Here is a 19,003-nt window from a genome sequence, read left to right on the forward strand (position 1 = left end):
CCCAAATCCTCAGCGCTTCCCCACCGGGCGGTCCCCCCGCGGGATGCTCCCGCAGCCGGGGAACGGGGCTGGGGGCGGGGGGGGGGGAGACCCGGGACTCCCCCGAACCGGACCGGGGGGGGGGTGGGGGGGGCAGCCGGTGTCTCCCTCGGCCCGGCCGGGCCCCGCGGGGGGCGGTCCCGGCGGCGGCCCGCCCCGGGGCCGTGCCCGCCGTAGGATGCGGCGGCGGCGGCGGCCCGGCGGGCGATGCGGGGCCGGGGCCGGTCCCGGGGCCGCCTTTAAGCCCCCGGGGGCGATCGGCGAAGGGGGTGGGCGTCGGGGAAACGCCGCCCGTGGGCGGCCGGGGAGGAGAAGGGGGGGGTTAAGGGAGGTGGGGGGGGGTGCGGGCCGCAGGTAGGGAGCTGGGGGCCGAGATGGAGGAGGAGGAGGATGGAGGAGGAGGAGGAGGAGGGGGGGAGGCGGGGAGTGAGGCTGCGGCAGGAGGGGGCGGGCGGGGGGGCCGGCCGGGGGGGGGGGCGGCGGGCATGTGGGACCGGCTGCGGGGCAGTCGGGCGGCGGGCGGCGGCCGGAGCGCGGCCGCGATGGCGCAGCGCGGAGAGAAGGGGCCGGCGGCGGCGGGGGAAGGCGAGCCGGGCACCGGGACCGGCACCGGGAGCGGCACCGGGGCCGAGCGGGGAGCGAGCGGAGCCGCCGCGCCTTTCCAGCCCCCCGAAGGCGGCTTCGGGTGGGTGGTGGTCTTCGCCGCCGCTTGGTGCAACGGCTCCATCTTCGGCATCCACAACTCCTTCGGGATCCTCTACATGATGCTGCAGAGCGACCTGGGAGAGGGGGAGAAGGACCCCGCCTTGGAGTTTAAAACAGGTACGGGCTCTCCGCTTCCTTCCCGGCCCGGGCGAGGGGGGAGCGGGGGTCCGGGTGGCCGCCCGGGGCTTCCCAGAAGCGGAGCTGGCAGCCCCGCCGAACCGGGGAGGGGGGGGGGGAACGGAGCCGGGGGGGGCGGCTCGGCCGGCTCAGCCTCCCCGAACACCCCGAGGAGGCGGCGGGGCTGGAAGCTCCTGCTCGGATGCGTCGAAGCGCGATGGCTCCCTGCCCCCTCCATCCTCGTAGCCGTGGCTATATTTATCGGCGACGGCATCATGTGTTTCTAAGCTCCTGTGTACTCAATTAAAAGTAATTCAGCTGAAAAGCATGCCCTCGCCTTGTCCCGCCCGGTGCGTTTTGGAGTAAGGAGGGCAACGCTGGTGAATCAGCCGGTGCCTGTGAGCCGCCCCCTTTATTTTTTGTTATTATGCTCGGTTTGTTACGGGTTTTTCAAGCTCTCTGCCTCATCTGCCGGATCGCGCTCGGGGGTGGCTGCGGGAGAGCATCTGCCTCGCCGAAACGCTGCCTCCGGGTCGTACCCGTGCGGTGGGAACCCTACGGAGGGCAGGTCTGGCAGTGCCACCTGCACCGTCCCACCGAGGGCGGCGCGGGGTCTCCAGCGGGTAACGTCCGTTAATAGCAAGACCCGCAATCTGCACCCGGTTGTGTGTTTTGGTAGGACCTACAGGCTCAGCCGGGATCAAGACCGTGTAGCGTTAGCACGGAGAAAAGGGACGTTTCTCGCTGCAAAGACCCCGCTCTCCAAGTAGACTTGGCAGAGGGACGCCAGCCTGCCGGGGTGACATCCCGGCGGGTCCGTGACGGACACTGGTTTCGGGAGGCCCAGCCTTGTCCCAGGTCTTGGTATCCTCCCCGAGAAGGCCGTATCCATCCCCGCGGTGGACACCCGTGGCCCACCTTGCTTTTATCTGGCAGATAGGGACAAGCACTTGACGTTGAGGGAACCTGCTGGTGGTGGTGTCCTGACTCCGGATGGGATGTGGGCAGCAGTCAGAAACCGAAGTGGGAGCGTGCTGCGGAGAGAGGCAGTGCTGGGGGGTGGGTGAGGACCTTAAACTCTTATTTTGGGGACAAGTGTTGCCCGAGTTCCCTCCGCTCAGGTGACGCGTGACCGGCGATCACGGCGCTGAGCGCGCCAGGATGAAACGCATTACGAGATACACCGCATCTACAGATCACAAATTAACTCCGTGATACTGTTGCTGGAGAAAGGATGCGATGGTGTAATTACGGGCAGTAACGGAGTGCCACAGAGAGCTGTGGACGTGTGGCCGGTTGTAATTAGGGTGATTGATGGGCTGTATGAGCCTGCGTGTGATTGCTAGGAAGCTCATCTCGTAGCTCTCTGTTTCCTGCTCCCTGTGATTGTATCTAGAAAGCCTAAGGCAGAGCTCTAAAGGTAGAAGCGGTAACAAAAGAAATTAAATACTGCAAGTTCTGGTGGTTTAAAGGCTCCGTGCCCAAGACGGAGGTTGTAGGAGTCAGCATCTGCCTCTTGCTCCTGCGATCTATTTATTTATGGCTACGACCGCACAGAGGCCTCGAAAAAGAAAGGCGTGTGGGTGTGCGAGGTGAACCCGGGCTCGGTAATTAAATTGCCTGGCTGACGAATATATGCATTTTGGTCCGGGCGCTTAATGAAGAGGCCGTTAATAACCCCTGCGCTGCGCGACACGCCGGCTGAGTGCTGCCTCCGCGCCGGGAGGTCGCGGTGCAGGGGCTCCGGCGGCGGCGGAGGGGCGAGGGGGCCGCGATGGAGCCCCTCTGCCGCGGGGAACGCGGCACCTCGGGGGCTGCAGCCGCGTCGTCTGGGGCCGAGGGCGGCGGGGCGCAGCGTGGGGCTCCCCTCCAGCCCTTCGTCCCTCGCTCCCACCCCTCCCCGCGCCGGGTTGCATAATTTCCCCGCGGCGCTCGTTTGCGTGCAAACATAATCAGGAAAATATTGGAGCTCCTTTCCAAGCGCTAAGTGATATGGCCTTCCTGAAAAGACCGGTGCTGTCTGTTTGTCCTCTGACGTCGGTCTGCTCCTGCCGGCTGCAAGCAATAGCCGGATCGTGGGGTCCCCCGTGTCCCCCGCCAACCGGGAGCAGGTCGGGGGGATGAGGACCCACTCCCGGCTCCGACACCGGCATTCGGCACGGCCTTTTGGCTCTGCTCTTAAATCTCCTCTCCGTTCTCAGGAAGGTGGGTTTCTGTCGAAGAGGGGGTTTGGAGGCAAAATGGGGAGAAATGTTGTAAACCGGTCAGGCATCCCTTTAAAAATAGGGTTATGTTTATGCTAAAGCGGGTACTAGTGTGCACTAAACAATAGCCGCCCCAGCACACGGCTATAATTATCAAGGTTTATTTCTTGTTTGCATTGGTCACGTTTTCTCGCGTTTGATCTTGAGAAACGCAGGATCCGCGGAGTTCAGATTTGGGGTCAGGCTTTGAAAACAAACCCTCTCGCAACAATGCATTGAATGCATAGGCTCCTTTGTTTAAAGAAATATACTGCGCCGCGTATGTCAACAAGCAGCGCCGGGCTGAGGCGGGCTGGCTGCTGGGACCACCGCGTGCCCCTTCGCGGCGGGACACCAGAGCCGGGACTTTTACAAGGCACACTCTGTGCTTTCGGGTTTGTTTTCTTTCGGGGGGAGCGGAGGGCTGGGGGGGAACGCTGAGACTGGAATTAAAAAAAATAATATACATGTGAGCACTCAGCCAGGAAAAAGAAAATCAGTCTCCTCTGCTGGAGAGGTGTTGAGTGATGCTTGAAAGCATTTGCTGGGCGATGAATGGTAGCGTTTCCCTCCGGTTGTACAAGGCTCGCTCTGGTGCCAAGGGATCCGCGGGGCACGGCCGCTCCGGTGCCGGCCCTGCCGGGTGCAAGCTGACGCTGAGCCCAGGGACAGATGAGCCATCTCGGCACGCTCGTCTTCCCCAGCTCCAAAAGCCGATTTGAGTGGCAGAACGGTCCTGGTAAGCGTTAACTGAGCATTGACCCTCTTAAATCGATGTCTGCTCTTCCGCTGCTTGGATGCTCTCCCAACCTCCGGAGAGGTGAACCGGTCCCCGGCCAGGGCTCTGCCCTCAGCTGAGGAGGTCCCGCTTGCACCCAAGGCACCCGAGGGTCCCGGCGGGGTGCTCTGGCTACCCGGGGAGGGCCGGGAGGGTGGCACTTCTCGGTCCGTCTTCTTCCTCCGAACGCATCCTTGCTGCCATGCTTGGTGGTCTGGCAAGCGCTGTTGGGGCAGCCTGGAGAGGCACATTGATTTTTTTTTTTTTTAAAGTTTATTTATCTTTTTCTTCTTCCCTCCTCCGCTTTGTGTCAATATCCCAGGTATAGATTAACTCCCTTTGCTTAATATTTAATGTTTCGGTTGCTGGAAACGGGAGTTGCAAGCACTCAGAGGGATGGCCTGAGGAGCTGGTCTGGTTTGGCCGCAGCTCCTCCAAGTTTGTCCGTGTGTCCGGCAGCATCCTCTGGTCTGCGTGCGGGAACTTGGGGAGCAGTGTCCCCCCCTTTAGTCCAGCCCCAGCTGCGGAGCAGAGGCTGCCGGAGCGCCCCGTGCCCGGGGAAGCCGGGCCGGTGCATGGACCATAGCCCTTGGCTTATCGTATCTCATTGTGCCCACGAGGCCAAGGCAGAGATGATGTCAGCCGAGGCAGAGATGATGTCATATTTATACCTGAATTCCCTTCTGTTTTGGTGGGGAATTTCTTCGTGAGCACTGATTTCACATCCTTAGGACAGGTGAGCTTAGCTGGAAAAGGCTATTTTTACTCCAGCATCGTAACAGAGGCTTGGTAAGGAAGAGTGAGTTTGTTTCTTGGAGAAAATAAAGGATTTCAGTGCTAATAGTCATAGTGAAAGATGGGGAGGAGAAGCCATGGACCCCTCTCTGGGCTGAGGAAGAGTCCCAGGGCAGGTGAGTGTGGCTGGAGCACTAGGACCCGAGAAGGGAAACCCCAAGGAGAGTGTAAATCGCAAGAGGTAATTCTTGGAAATGGTCCCAACTCAATTTCAGCAATACTCCATGGCCCGGGTGAGGCCAAATAGGGGCGGCTGCCACGAAACTGCACTTTATTTAGCCTGCAAGAATGGAAGACATCTACCCCAGGTGTTAGGTTTGGGCTTTGGGAAGGGTGAGGGCACTCTTACCGACACTCTTAAATACAAATTATCAACTGGTGATAGATCCGAGACCTGTGATGGGTGTTATTGCCCAGTGCTGGTGCTTGGGAGGCTTCCATCTCCTGAAGGTGATACTGTGGTTGTTACCGTCTTACCCAAATCCGCAGGATTTGGTGCTTTTATTAATTGCCAGGGAGCTGCGCTGGCCTCGTTTCACAGATGCGTTGGCCGAGGGCGCTCTGGACCTCGGCATTCCTGGGGTTTTCCCCACATCCATTGGGGTTTCCAGCCCTCCTCCGCATTTCCTAACCCCACGGAGGGATGCGCTGTCATGAACAATATTTGCATAGCCTGGATGGGGATGTAAATCTGGCAAAAAAAGCCATAAAAAAGCCTTTTATCACCCAGCCCTGCTAGCTGGGAAGTGCAAAGGGCAGCACGGAGCTTTCCCAGCTTTACTGGGGGTTTCCCGCAGTGGGATGCCGGTGTGCCAGCGCCGGGCTCTTCCCCACCTCAGCTCCCACCATTTTGGGAGCTGGAGCTTGTGACCGCGGGGGAATGGGGGCAAATTTCAGAGGAACTGGATTTTCGTCACTTGAGCTGAGCGCAAGCTGCCGTGTGAGATAAAGCAGCCTGAAAAGCAAACAAAACGCAGTCATGTCATTACACCCGGTTCTTGGGGCCTGTCGGGAGCAATTAAGGTTATTAGGAGGCCAGAGCACTGTTTCTAAGGCAGGTTCTAGTTTTTAAAGAATGCAGGGGTCCTCTCAGCCAGCACACTTGCCGTTTTAGTGGGTTTTAATTTGTTTTTAAGTGTCCTCCACTAGCCAGCCAAGGAGATGCTCCAGTCTCGGTTGTATTTTCCAGCGGCCGTCGTCCTCGAGTGGTGGCAGCCCCCGTGACCTTGCTGCGGTATATGAAGAAGCAGCACATGGGGTTGTGCCGTTGGTTTGGGGTTTGGTTTTTTGTTTTTTTTTTTTAGTCCTTTCAGTTACAACAAAACAAACCGGCCCACCTTGCGGGGATTTGATCGTAGTTTAAACTTTGAAGGCGCCGGGTTTCGAGACTGGGCTCGGAGGAGGAGGAGGAGGGATCGGGGGGCGGATGCTGCAGGGTGCGGGGCCGGGAGGGACGATGGGGTACGATGCGGTGCAACGCCGCGGGGCTGGGGAGGGGGGGGTCAGCAGCAAAGCAGCAGTTTCGTTTCCCCTTTTGGGGAGAAATCTGGGAGTTTGACAAGTCACCCTTTAATCCCCTTAAAAACCCCCAGCAGCTGGAAGCCGACCATCAGTTGGGGCGGTTGACATCCAGCACCTTAAAATAGAGCTAACCCATCAGGTTGGGCGAAACCCCGTAGCCAGAAGGCGCCGCTGACCTCGCTGGTGGTGCCCGTCGGGCCGGCTGCGCATAGCTCGCGTGGGTGTTGTCACCGGCATCCTGCCTCGTGTCCCCCCGGCAGCTCCTCTGCCTCCCTCCCGCCTTATCCCGGGTGTTAAGGACACGTTATCCTGGGTGTTACGGACACGTTATCCCGGGTGTTACGGCACGTTCTGTTCACGGGGTTCATTCCCGCTTGCGGGGCGGCACCGTCAGGCACCCCATCCCCCTGTGTGCTGGGCGAGCGGTGGGAGAAGTCGTCTTCCCAAAAATCCGGTGGCGTGATGGGAGACTGCCGGGTTGGGTGGACGTGGAGCCGGGGCTGCCGGATTCCCCGTGGGGTTTGTAGGGCTGTTTGGGGAAGGAGGAATAACCCGGGTTTCCACCATCCCAAGGCTGGTTTTGTGTCCTGCAGTGCGTGGGGAGAAATTCCCGCTGGGGGCATGGGTGGCCATAAACAAGCCCTGCTCCTGCCGTGCTAACAGGAAGCTAATCCCGGGGGGATGAGGGCACCGGTACCCGCTGCACCCGGGGGGATTTGGATCAGTCGGCACCGTCTCGATATAGGGCCTGGGTAACCTTTTGCTTTTTTATCCCGGTGACTCCTTGGGACCTCTGCCAAAGCAGCGCGGCGTGCGTGCCAGCCGTGGAGTGACAGTGCGGCTGGGCGAAGCGATGCGCGGGCTGACGGGGACCGCGGCGGCGTTTGGGTCGGTGCCACGCGCGCTCGCTCTCGCCCGCCGCTCCCCACGTGAGCTCCCAAAGCAATCCCCCCTTGCTGGAAACAGCTGAGGCTTCACCCCGGCTCAGTAGTTGGAGTTTTGCCCACTTTTGGCTGGCGTCCGGGTGCCATAGGGAATTTTCTGGCACGTCACCAAATACCTCGGTCTCTCCCGCTCACTTTTTTTTGGGATGATGACCCCTCAGGGGTTTCCTACGAGCCAGGCAGGGCACCGAGGAGGATGCCAGCATTTCCTGACAGGGACACTGACCATGCACCCACGTCTTGCAGCCAGTGGTTTCCCTGGGGAATTGCTTTTCCCCAGCTTTCTGCAACCACGAGCCCATGTGTCCATGGCATCACCATACCTGCTCTGGCAATGAGGGGCAAGGGGACTGGGTACCCCCCCTGTACGCCGATATAACACGCGTGCAAAAATGCTGCGGCGCCCATTCCAGCTGGGATTTGTTGGGTTTTCCCTTCCTCTTCCTCGAAGGATAGATTGTTCCCTATCGCAAGGGAAGGAGATGCTGCCTTTTGGCATTTATCCCTGTGGAAAAAGGCCCGGTGGAGGGACGTGCGCCAGGCTGGGCATCACCCGGGGGCCCTGCCCGGCTCCCGCGCCGGGGCGTTGCCCGTGCCCGCCGTGGGCGCTGGGGAGCTCGGTTCACTCCGGGCTCTTTTTCCGTTCATCCACCCCGAGACAGTTGTTGGGGCGGTTGCAAAACCCACATGACGCGCGCTGGGAATTGCTGCAACACGCTCGCTCGCAGGCGCGAGCCGTCCCAGGCACCTCGTACAACAGGTCCTGCCAGCTGCCGGGGCAGGCAGCGTGCGGGGCTGCCCGCAGCACCCTGCCTGCACCGCTGCCCGCCCGCGGCGCGCACCGCGGGCAGCAACGCTCCTGCCGCTGCCTTCGTCCTCCGTCAAGCGCATCCCCGCGGGGCAGGGGTGCAGCCGTGGAGGGTGGCACAGCCCTGGGTTCCATTAGCGCATTTTCAGGCTTTTTTATTTTGGTTTTTTTCCTCCCTTGCCCTTTTATTTGTAGATCCCTACAATATTACCTGATGCGAGAGCTTCTCCCCTGCTCCCAGCTCATCCCTGGAGAGCCGGAGTGGGGCAGGGGGGAAAGCCCTCGGGAACGGCTGCCAGGTCACAGCCCTGTGCCCGTGGCGAGTTGCTTCGCTGGGACTCGTCTTGGGCACGCCTGGCAGCCGTGCCGTGCCGCGCCGCCCGCTGCCCTCCATGCAAGGAGCATTCGGGGTGCTCCCGGCAACTCCTGGGCTCGTATGGGACCAGTGAGAGGATGGCGGTGGCTTGCTGGCAGCTTGTCCCTATCGGCCCTTTGCACCTCTGCTTTGCACGCCCCAGGGGAGCTCCAGCCCGGAGATATCCCGTACCTACATCCCTGCATCCCGCAGGGCACGCACAGAGGAGCGTCGCACCACGCTGTTGTAATAGAAGCTCCCGGCGCTGCGTCCCCGTGCGGGCACCTCGGCGAGAGATGGAGACGGTATTTTGGGGTCGGCGCTGCCGGCGGCGTGGCTTTGCGAGCATCTGGTCCGCAGAACCCTACGGTGGAGGAGGCGAGCTCACCGGCCCCTGTTTCTCCCAGTCTTTGGGGGTTTTTTTTGGCTCTGGGTTTGGATTTAGCAGCGCGGTGATGGTTTTTAGCTTGCTTTCCCTAATGCAGAGAGCAGGACCGGCAGCCGACCTTCCCGGGACGGGGAAGCCCCGCGTGCTGCATGGGCTGACTTGTTGGGGTTTGCCCCGGGCAAACACCGGAGCCCTTCTTGGGGAGGAGAAACAACCCTCCCGCAGCGCCTGCAGCGAAGGAACCTGCTTTGAGCTCCCACCCATCACCCCATCCCTGGGGACCAGCTGGGACGGGGACCCCCGGGGCCACACAACCCCGTCCCCGTCCCCGTCCCTACCCAGCGGCATCCCCAAAAGCCCCTTTCTTGGCCATCTCGCATCAGGCACCAAAACAAAGCTTTTGTTTCAAGCTCTTGGCCTTAATCTGTCCGCCCGCAGATCTCGCGCGTAAAAGGGAGATGAAATCCTTCCCTCTCGGGGGGATGTTGCGCGAGCGGGTGTGTTGGCGCTTGCCAAGGAGTCAGGCGTTTCGGCCGGAGGGTTTGTACAAGCCCCGCGCGAAGCAGCGGGAGCTCGCTTAATAAAGCTGGAGCCCGCCGAGGTGGAAATCAAATCTAATGGCAGCTCCTTAAGTGGGGCTTGTGCCTCCTGTGCACCCTCTGAATCGGGTCCGATGGAAAAAAAAATCATCTGTGATTAAAGATTGACGGTAATTACATAATGGGTATGCACCAGATGATGCCCAGACAAGCTCCCTCCTGGGATTTCCCAACTTTTGGAGTGTTTAACTTTGCAATCATCCTAAAGTGTTTCTACCATGGGGGGTAATTATTGATATTACGGCAGCACCCGGCGCGATTGCACAAGGCGCAGCAGCGGCACCGCGGCCCCTGGAGCCGGGCTGGTGGGTGAGTTTGCCACCTCTGAGAGCCGGGGCAGCTCTGGGGCACGCTCAGGCACTGGAGGTGGATCTCCCCATTCCGTACCCAGCATTGCAATGGCAGAGAAGAATAAAAAAAAGAGAGAAAAGCTGCTTTTTGGGTCTGTCGGCGAAGCGAGCGGGGCAGCCGGGGACGCGCGCTTGCTCCGTGGCCGAGCGGTGGCGAAGAGGCAACGTCAAGACGTTCTTGATGGCGGGCCAGCTATTAATCCATGTATTTTAGCAAAACGCCGTTTATTTCTTAAGGTTTGTGTAAGCGATGGAAGCGGGGAGCACTGGGGGTGGGGGGAGCTTGTCTGGGATTAAACTCGCCTGAAAGCCAAGCACGCCAAGCTCGCGAGCCCAGGGAGAGCTTAATTAAAGTCAAAGGAGAAGCGTTTCCAAGAAAATAATACGGGGTATTTAAACGGGATATTTTTGTTCTGGGCCCAGAATGTCTCCTTTCCCTCTTCGGTGTCAGCTTTAATAAAACAAAATGAGATCTCCAAGAAAAACAAATTGGAGCTCTTAAAAGGCACTGCGGAGATAAAAATCAGTAACACTGTTGCTGGTAACACCTTGGGTTATTAAAACGGAAAGAATGCTAACGATGCGATTTGCATCGGCCTTTCTTGTGGCTGCACCCGGGCGGGAGCCCGCTCGCCCTGGGAGGGGGGCGCGGGCACGGCACGGCCCCGACGCCCCTCACCGTGGCCTCTGGGCTGGGCTGGGGGTGCGGGGAGTGGGCAGCTTCGCTGGCTGGGCGGATTGGGGCGTATTTGGGAACGGTCACGCGGGCTGGATTTTGGAGGGCTTTGTTTTTCTTTCCTAAGGCCCCGGAATACTGCTCGTCCGAAAGCTCGCGGGGTCGGGAGCGGCGCTGTGGTCAAATACCAAAAGACTTGACAAAAATGGCAAGAGTCAGGATTCAGGGGACACCAAACTTAAAAAAACCCAAATCAGGTCAGGGCTGATCTTGTTGGAAAGGATGCCGTAGCCCATCAGAGCTCTTTCAGAAGCGACAAACGTGTGGGTGAAAATACCGCGCTGGACTTACGGCCCGAGAGCTGCCGGGTGCGGCTTTGCTCGGCACGCCGAGACGCCGGGCTGGGGAACTGGGGTCCCCTCCTCTAAAACCAGTGCCCCGGTACGGCCGAGCGTGCCGAATCTCGTACCGAAGGGCTGCTCTCAAAGCACTCCGGCCGCTGGCGGGCTCTCCCGGCCGCCGGTTGCTCCCGGGATGCTGACGCAGGGATGTGGGGAGCAGCCGGTGACGTGGGTTTGCACTTTGGTCCCTCAACCATCTGCTTCTACCTTCCCCCAGGAAGAGTGGATTAAAAAGCTGCCCCTATTTTTCCACGTGCTTCCATCCCGGCCAGAGCTGCCCGTCTCCCGGTCGGAAGGTGGCAGAGGCCACCGGTGCCTTCCCTGGGTACCACTGGCGGTCTGCGGGGATGGAAGCGGGGTACGGGCAGGCACGGGGGTGATGCTGCTGACCCAGGTTCGGGGCGAGGAAGCCCCCCCCGGTGTTTCCCCAGTGGGGTCCTGTCTGTCCGTCTTGTCTGCCAAACAGGAGGGTGGCTTTCAAATGCTTGGCGTGATGCCGTCCGCCCCGTAACCCAACCGGTCCCTGCCAGCGGGACGGGGCTGCAGAGGCCAGCTCCTGCCTCGCTGCCGTGCCTGGCTCCATCAGATAAGGCAATTATAGCTTTATCGCTTAATTGCAGAGTATAATAATAGCGAGAGCGTTACTGAGATAGGACGTTGCCAAGGGGTGAATATTGGCGGTGTTGGGGTTTTGGTTGTTGGTTTGTTTTTTTTTTTTTTTTCTTTTTTCAAAATAAACTCGGCGGGGCCTGGGCGCTGCTGGAGGTGTGAGGTCTTTGCGGGGCTCCTCCTGTCTGTACCCCACCGCGTCCCTTGCCGGCGGGGAAATTCAGCATCAAATAAAAGCCGTGCCGACCTCCCCGATGCCAGGGAAAGCTCACCCGCCGTCGGTGAGAAACCAGCCTGGGAGGGGAAAGGGTGAGGACCCACAGGGGTGTTGGCGACCACTTTCTGGACGCCTTTTCCCTTGCACCTTGGGAATGCGGTTTCCATCCCTTGCAGGTTTTTCCTGTCCTGCTTGGCAGGGTACGGGGTGCATGTTCGCTGCTGCATGCGGGCAGCGGGCTAACGCTGGGTAGCCGGGTGCCCTCGGGAGGGAGAGCCGGGTGTGCATCCGAAAACCCTGGCAATAGGCTTTTCTGCTCTTGGTGTCCTGTGTAAAATGCTCGACCGGTGCCCCTGCGCCGAGATGGGCAAAGGATAATTTCATATTTGGCAACTTTTTCCCAGCTTGCTGGGGCTGGTGTGGGGGAAGTGAGCGGGGCATCGGCCCCGATACCCGGAGCTCTGCTTGTCCCCGACCCACAGGGTCCCGGTTTTCCACTGTCCCCATGGAACCCTGCGGCCGTCGAGGTGGCTGTGCGCTCCTGGCGTTGGGATTTGGGGCATTTCCCTGCCCAGACTGGCCTCGCTGGGGATTTTCTGCCTTGAAAATGGGGATTTTCGAGACCGATACTGGTGCGGGGCGGGTTTCTCACCAAGAGCTGAAGTTTTGCCGTCTTTGTCCTGATGTCTGCAGGGTAGGGTGATAAAAACTCAGGACGTCTGGGAACAAGGGATGGTGCCACAGGCTTTTAGCTGGGAGAGCCTGGCCCTTGGGATCTGCATTTTGGGAGAGGGCCTTCATTAAGGGAGTTTCATATAAAATCAAATGTGTTGCCCAAAGCTAAGAAATCATGGCAGATTTTTTTTTTTTTTTTTTTTAAAGCTGTTGAACTCTGCCCTGCTTCAGTTCATCAACCAAAGCGTGAACCAAACAGCCCAGCAGTGGAGGTACTTCAGGTCCTGATTTGACCTCTGTGCCTGGCTGTTAACCCTCGCTGGCCCATCCTAAACTACACCTGGAGATAAGATTAGCCCCAATCTGGATTTCCGAGCTTGTTTCCCTCCCTTGGGACAAAATCCCTCCATCCCCAGGTTTTCCAGCCACCCCATCTGCAGCCTCCCCCTGCCTTGGTTTGTGCCCCGCTGGTCTCATAAAACACCACACACCGCAGAAAAAAGCAGAAAGCAGTCTTTACGGCAGGGTGGCGGAGAGTTTTTCTCCTCAGTGAAGGCGGTTTCTTAGATTTTTATCGCAGGATGAAGAGGGAAGGAGGAAAAAACAAACCCCCCAAAAGCTGTTGGGAAGATGATGCCAGGCAGGGCAGCACAAAAAGCAACGTCTTTGTGGGGTTTAATGTTTCCTCTGCTTCCGAAGCAGGAATTAGCTCTTGCAAAATGTCAGGCATGGCCGGGGGCTGTTGGCCCCGTGGCCACAGGCTGACACTTTTTGCAGCGGATAGCCCTTTCTTTTATCACCCGGCTATGCTGGGGCAAAGCTCAGGCTTTGTCCGAGCATTTGAATTTGGGAAGATGATGAAGAGCTGAAAAAGCAGGATGCCGGGGCCGGTGTGCAAGCGGCAGGTTGTTGGCTGGTTTCCCCATTAGTCAGGACTGGTGACGAGTCGATCTCCTTTTCCATTTTCTCCTGAATGAATCAGTTTTGGCTCAGCCCGATGGTCAGACTGGTTAAGCGAGAAGCAGCTGGTATTAGTCTCATTAGCAATCGAGACAGAAGCGAGCCTCTCCCCGGCTCTGCAAACGTCGAAGCCCACAGCCGCCGTCTCGGTGCCCGGTGGGACTGGCGGCAGCGCGGGACCCCCGTAAGCCCCGACTTGGGGGGGGGCAGCATCTCCATCACCTCTTTCCCTTACACCTCCGTGCACCTCCTGGCTCCTCAACGCACTGAAGCTTCGTGGCCAGGTCAAAGGGGATCTGCATCCCGTGCTTTCTGCTGCCTTAGTGCGTTTGCCCTCGGTCAGTGCTGCAGCACAGATTTTTTTTTTTTGGGGGGGGTGGAGTGGAATTTCAGCTTCAGGTTGCCTGCGGTTGCTGCTGCTCAGCTGCGGCCGGGGAGCGCGGCTCGGCTGCATTTACCGTTCCAGTCCCAAGGCAGCCCCAGTTCAGAGCTGGTCCTGGGCCAGCAGAAAGGGCTTGACATTTTGCCGCGACTTCGGCTGTCGCGGTTGGGATTCGGGAGCCCTTCCCGCCCGGGGAAGACAATCTGCGGGCTGCCTCCGCTCCGCTGCCTGGCTGCGGACCCCGGGGTGCAGATTTACCCTTGTCTTGCCACGGCACAGACACTTGGCCCCGTGGTGACGTTCGGCACCCCTGCCCCGCTCCGCTCATCCGTAATGCCACCGCCACGCGCGGGCACCAGCTCAGGCTTCCCAGGCAGGGCTTGGGAAGGGAGAGCCCCATGTCAGGGTCGTTGCAGAGGTTGAGCGACATGATGGTGTTTTGGTAAACAGATCGTCCCCAGCGCTGTCACGGAGCGGCTGGTGGGCTGGTGTCCTCCGGCGGATCTCCACGGTCCGGTCCTGGGACCAGCGGTGGGGTTAGATCCACCCCGCGCTCGGGGCTTTGCGTCTCGGGGCTGCCTGTGGCACCTCGCATCCCTCCTTACCCCCAAATCCCGGGAGGCTTCAGCTCTACGCTGCTGAAGCTGCTTGGCCCCTGCTCTTCCCTTTGCCTCTGGGCATGGATGGGTTTCATGGGAGAAATTGGAGCTCAGGTGCTTGAAAACAAGCCCGGGGAGTGCGGCGGGTGTTGCCTACGGCAATCCCACACCTGGCACCTCTGGGAACAGGGTAATTTTGATGCCTCTCCTACCCCAAAATGCAATATTTCCATGGAGAGGAAGAGGAGGCTCCCTGGCCATGGAGGTGGGATGTATGGTTTTTAAACCTGAATTGCAGGAGGACCAAAACTAACCCAGTAACTGATAGAAACCTTCATTAACCCACCCTGTTATTTATTCCAATTTCAAAGCCCTTGATGCAGCAAAAAGCGAAGGCATTTCTCCGGGGAAGCGCATTAATGTTTCACTGGCCTTCGAAGCACTTTGCTGCCGAGGCACTTTAAATGGTACGGGCTGTCCCCGATTCCCCTCGGTCTCGTTAAATATTGCGTGGCTCCGAGGAAGCCACGGCGCGGCTTTGCCTGCAGCCGTCATGTGGGCTAAAGCCCTCCGGAGGTTGCTTTTTTAATATATATGTATATGTGTGTGTATACATAGATGCACGCAGGCATATAGGTATGCACATATATGTATATGTGTGTGTAGATGTATTATGGATCCCCGTTCAAGGTGCGTCGGCAGGAGCTGGAGGGCTCGGGGCTGGGTTCCTGAGATGCTAATGGGAAACACGGGGCTGGGTACCGTCCCGCGCAGGAAACCCCGACGCCTCGGCCGTGGCTTTTCTCCACCCGCCTGGAGCATCAAAGGGCAGGGCTGGCCCTTCCCCGCACCGCGGGGCGGCTGCCGAAGCCACCCGGCGTCTGAAAAACTTTCAAATGAGAGCAGGTCAGCCAAAAGTAACAGCCCATTGGCAAAGGGGTATAACCTGTTTCTTGTTGGGGGAAAAAAAAAAAAAAAAATATTGCTGTTCTTCAGTTTCCTTTAGCTACCGGATTTGCTTAATTACAGCATGGTCTATTTTTCTGAGGCATCCAGTTGTTCCAAATGTGTGCTTTAAAGTAAGGAAACTCCAAGAGATTAAAATTACATGGATATTTTACCCCTTTTCTGGCCTCTGGGTGTTTGGTTTAATGATGATACACAAGTTTGGGGATTTTTTTCCCCACCAATAGGCTTCAGGAGCACTATCCAAAGGCGTTAGTGTCTCCGTGCCGGAGACCCAGGGTAAGCTCTCCAGCACCGGCGAAGGAAATGATTTCCCGATGGCCATCAGGAGAAGAGCCCAGATCTTCCACCGTGGAGCCGTTTTGCCGCACAGCCACGGCCGGGGCAGCCCGGGATGTTGCCCTGGCTGTCTGCCCGCTCAAGGGCTCTGCTCAACCTGCTTCCAAACAGCTTTTCTTCCTTTATTTTGATTTTTAAAGATACTTGCTCAAGGGAAGAGACTCCCCAGTGGATCCCTCAGTGCGGTCAGTCATCACCTTGCGCTGTTCCTCACGCCGCGGGAGGGTTTGGGCTCAGGGAACTGCCGGTGTGGTGGAAGAGCCCCGATGGAAGAGGCCGTTGTAGGAAGGTGTTATCATCTCCTTTGTGAACAAAGCTCGAGGGCAAAACCACTTAAAAGCCGACTGGTGCAGCCTGGAGAGGGGCCTCCCTTCAAAAAGCGCTGCTGCATTGATTTTCCCTTTCATATTTCTAGCCCCGTATAGAGTCGGGTATTGAGCGGACTTTGTCTTCGGGGAAACTGGGGCCTTGTTGGGTGTAAGCAAATAAGTAACATAACTGAAATATTTTGATAATATTCGGGCGGGCGGCTCCGCTCGAGTGCCGTAGGGGAGGCATCGCTGCGCCCCAGCGCTCTCCGTCTCGGGGTGCTTGTCCCAGCTGGGGCTCAGGCTGAGGTTGCCGCAGCGGTTTTTTTTCCCCCCGGAGCTTGGAGGGGGCTCTGGTGGGCTCTGCTGAGCACCACACGCTGGGAAAGGCTTGGGCCGACTGGGAGATGTGGAGGAGAGGAGGGGGAACGATGTGCGGCGCTGAAGCCCGGGCTGGGGTTGTTCCTGCTAGAGGAGGGAAGGTGCATCGCTGCCTTCAGCTCCTTAAAAAGTCGCAAAAAAAGGTAATAAGCTGTTCCCTCCGTCCGGTGAAGGACAGGTTGCAAAGTGACGCTTTGAAATTTTGCAGCAAGGAAGGTGTCGGTTGGGAGAAGTACTTGGAGTGCAAGAAGACCAGCCTTTGTCTAGGGGAAGGTTGGAGATGCCCATCACCGGAGGATTTGGAGAAGAGGCTGGGCAGAAGTCTGCCAGGGCTGGGAGGAGACCACAGATGTCCTGCAACGGCACCTATTTGTCTGAAAAATGGGGTTTTAAGTGTCTGGGCTGGGTGGAGGAGCTGTGGCCAGGGCTCCTGGGTTTGGTCTCAAGCACGCTGTGACTGTCCCCTTAATGGTCAGGGCTGGCAAAGGGCTGGAAATATTTTTCTTTCTGAGTATCCCTTAATTAACTGAAAGGGAAGGCTGTCAAGTACCCAACCAGGAGGGAAAAAAGATCTTCATGAGTCTGTGACCAGCCCAACATTTCGCCTCCATTTATGTTCCCCGGCCTCTTTGTTTTCCCTTTGAAAAAAGGGTGTTTTTCCCTCTATTTAACTGCTATTTATTTGCTGGTAAGTGGAAGGAATTCAGCTGGGATCAGCCCGGCTCCTGCCAGCAACTGGAGTTGAAAAGTTTCCGTGGCAGAGATGTAAAAGCAGAGCAGGGGGGTTGTTTTCCACCCGCCGCCGGTCCTCGCTCTGGGGGTCCTTGCGTCACGGCCAGCCAGGTTGGGTGGGTTTAATTCTCCTTTTTTTACTGGGATGTTGACAAGTGCCCGTGGGAGTTGCAGTGGGAGGAGCGCGGACCCCAGCCAGAGGGTTTCTTCTCGCCGTTAATGGGAAACAGAAGATGGCTTGGGAGAAATTTGGCAAAGAAGGAAACTTTTCTGTCTCTTCCAGCTTGGAAAAAAGCATCCTTTCTCACCCCAGCCTCCCCGCAGAAGGCGAAGGGTTCCCAAACACAGCCCAGGCGGGTTTTGCCAGAGGCGAGGAGAGGAGACAGAAAGCGCCCGGTGATTTCACAAGGGATGGAGCAGTCTCGGGCCACCGGCCGCGTTTCGGGAGGAGCACCCAACCTGCCTCCCGTCAGGGGCAGGGAGCCGTCCCGTCTTCTCCCTGAGGCATCGGGGGGTTGGGGTGCCCCAGGTACTTTCAATCCGGAGTAACGTCGGGAATTTTGGGGGTCCTGCAGCCGTGCCTGGGGTGTGATATCACCGTGTAGCTGGAGATGCGATGCCGGCTGCGGTGGTGGGTTTGCGCTGGGCACAGGCACCCGTAGGGATGCACGCGGATGCTGTGCCGGGCTGGGAGATGAACCGCTGACCTTGGCGTAAAAAGCCCTGTTGGCATCGCCCCCTCGGCCCCGTCCGTGAGCCACGGCACTGCTTTGCCGTCTGCTCTTGACGTGTGCTGGCCGGGAGCCACGACCTCTGCATCCCGGCAGCATAGCACAAAGCCGGCCGAGCTGCTCCGAGCCAGGGAAATGCCGTAACAGCCACGTGTGTGGGACGGCCGGCTGGGTGCTGGGGTGCAGGTAAGCGTGGGCCAGGGGATGAGGTGCCCCCAGAGTCACCCTCCTGCCCTTTTGGGGTTTCAGGTGTCCCCCCAAAAGCAGCAGTGCTCCTCTGGGTCCCAAGGTGGGAAGCGGTGGCCGGCGCTGGCCGGCCGTGTGTCCCGGTGCTGCTGGCCCGGTCCTGGTGCTGGTGCCAGGCTGGGACGGGCTGGCAGGCTGCCCCTCGCGCTGCTCGTGTCCTCGCAGGCGCCCACCCCTTTGCATCCTCCCTGCCCTGTTTGCGAACGTGATGTTTTTGCCTTGGATGGATGAACAAGTCTTGCAGAGCGGTCTCCTGGTGCTGGGGGTCTCCCAAGGGAGGTGAGGTGGTGGGGTGAATTCCTGAAGCTCCACCACCCCCGTCCCCCAGCTGCAGTGTCCTCCCAGCTGTCTGTGTGCTGCAGGAACTGGTTACCAGTACGAGTCTGCCAGTTACAAGAAGCGGCCACGGTGGGGATTCAGAGATGACATGTTTTGGGGCTGGGGGAGGAGGAAGGGTGTCACCACCGCCCTGTTGGGGACGGGAGGATGGCCGTGGCGGGGCACGAGTGCTGACCTGTTCACGCGCTTGTACAAGTGACTGGAGGAGGTTAATCGTAGTCAAAGCCCAGTGAAGTTTGGTCAGGTCACGGCTTTTCCAAAGGCTTTTTCAGACGTGCAGCACCTGGCACCCGGGGCCACGGCTGACCCACACCATCCCACCGGAGTTAATCATTGCCATCGGCTCTGGGACCTGCCTGGCTTCGGCAATAAGAACGAACTGTTTCCCCCAAAACAGGGGATGAGGAGCCAGCACATGGGGCCTGGAGGAAACTCCAACCTGCCAGGGCGCATTGGGCTGGGGAGAGCCAGAATCCCTAACCCTGACCCTGACCATAACCCTGACCCAAATCCAAACCCTAACCCTGGCCCTAACCCAAATCCTAATCCTGACTCAGACCCTAATCCTGACCCTGACCTTGACCCTAACCCTAATCCAAACCCTAACTCTGACCGTGACCTGTTGCTCTCCCTTTCATTTTAGAAGGTGAATATTGTGTGTATTGCCCCGTTGGAACCAATGTGGTCACCCAGAGCGGGGCAACCTGGAGCGGCTGCTGGCAGCCCCTCGGGAGCCCCCCGCTCTCACCGCTCGCCCCGATGGGCCCCGTGCTGCCGTCTGCGCTCGGGGCTGGATGGGG

General features: G+C 58.8%; 1 protein-coding gene across 1 annotated transcript in view; it reads left to right on the forward strand.

Moving 5' to 3' along the window:
- The first annotated feature begins 497 nt into the window (after positions 1-497).
- SLC16A2 (solute carrier family 16 member 2) overlaps positions 498-19,003 on the forward strand; it is a 40,410-nt gene continuing 21,904 nt past the window's right edge. The window contains exon 1 of the mRNA XM_075054226.1: positions 498-861. Within this exon, the coding sequence (XP_074910327.1) occupies positions 525-861 (337 nt within the window). The 5' untranslated portion in view covers positions 498-524. The remainder of the gene's footprint in view (positions 862-19,003) is intronic.

Source organism: Buteo buteo, chromosome 22 (genome assembly GCF_964188355.1).
Source record: "Buteo buteo chromosome 22, bButBut1.hap1.1, whole genome shotgun sequence".
Taxonomy (NCBI): Eukaryota; Metazoa; Chordata; class Aves; order Accipitriformes; family Accipitridae; genus Buteo; species Buteo buteo.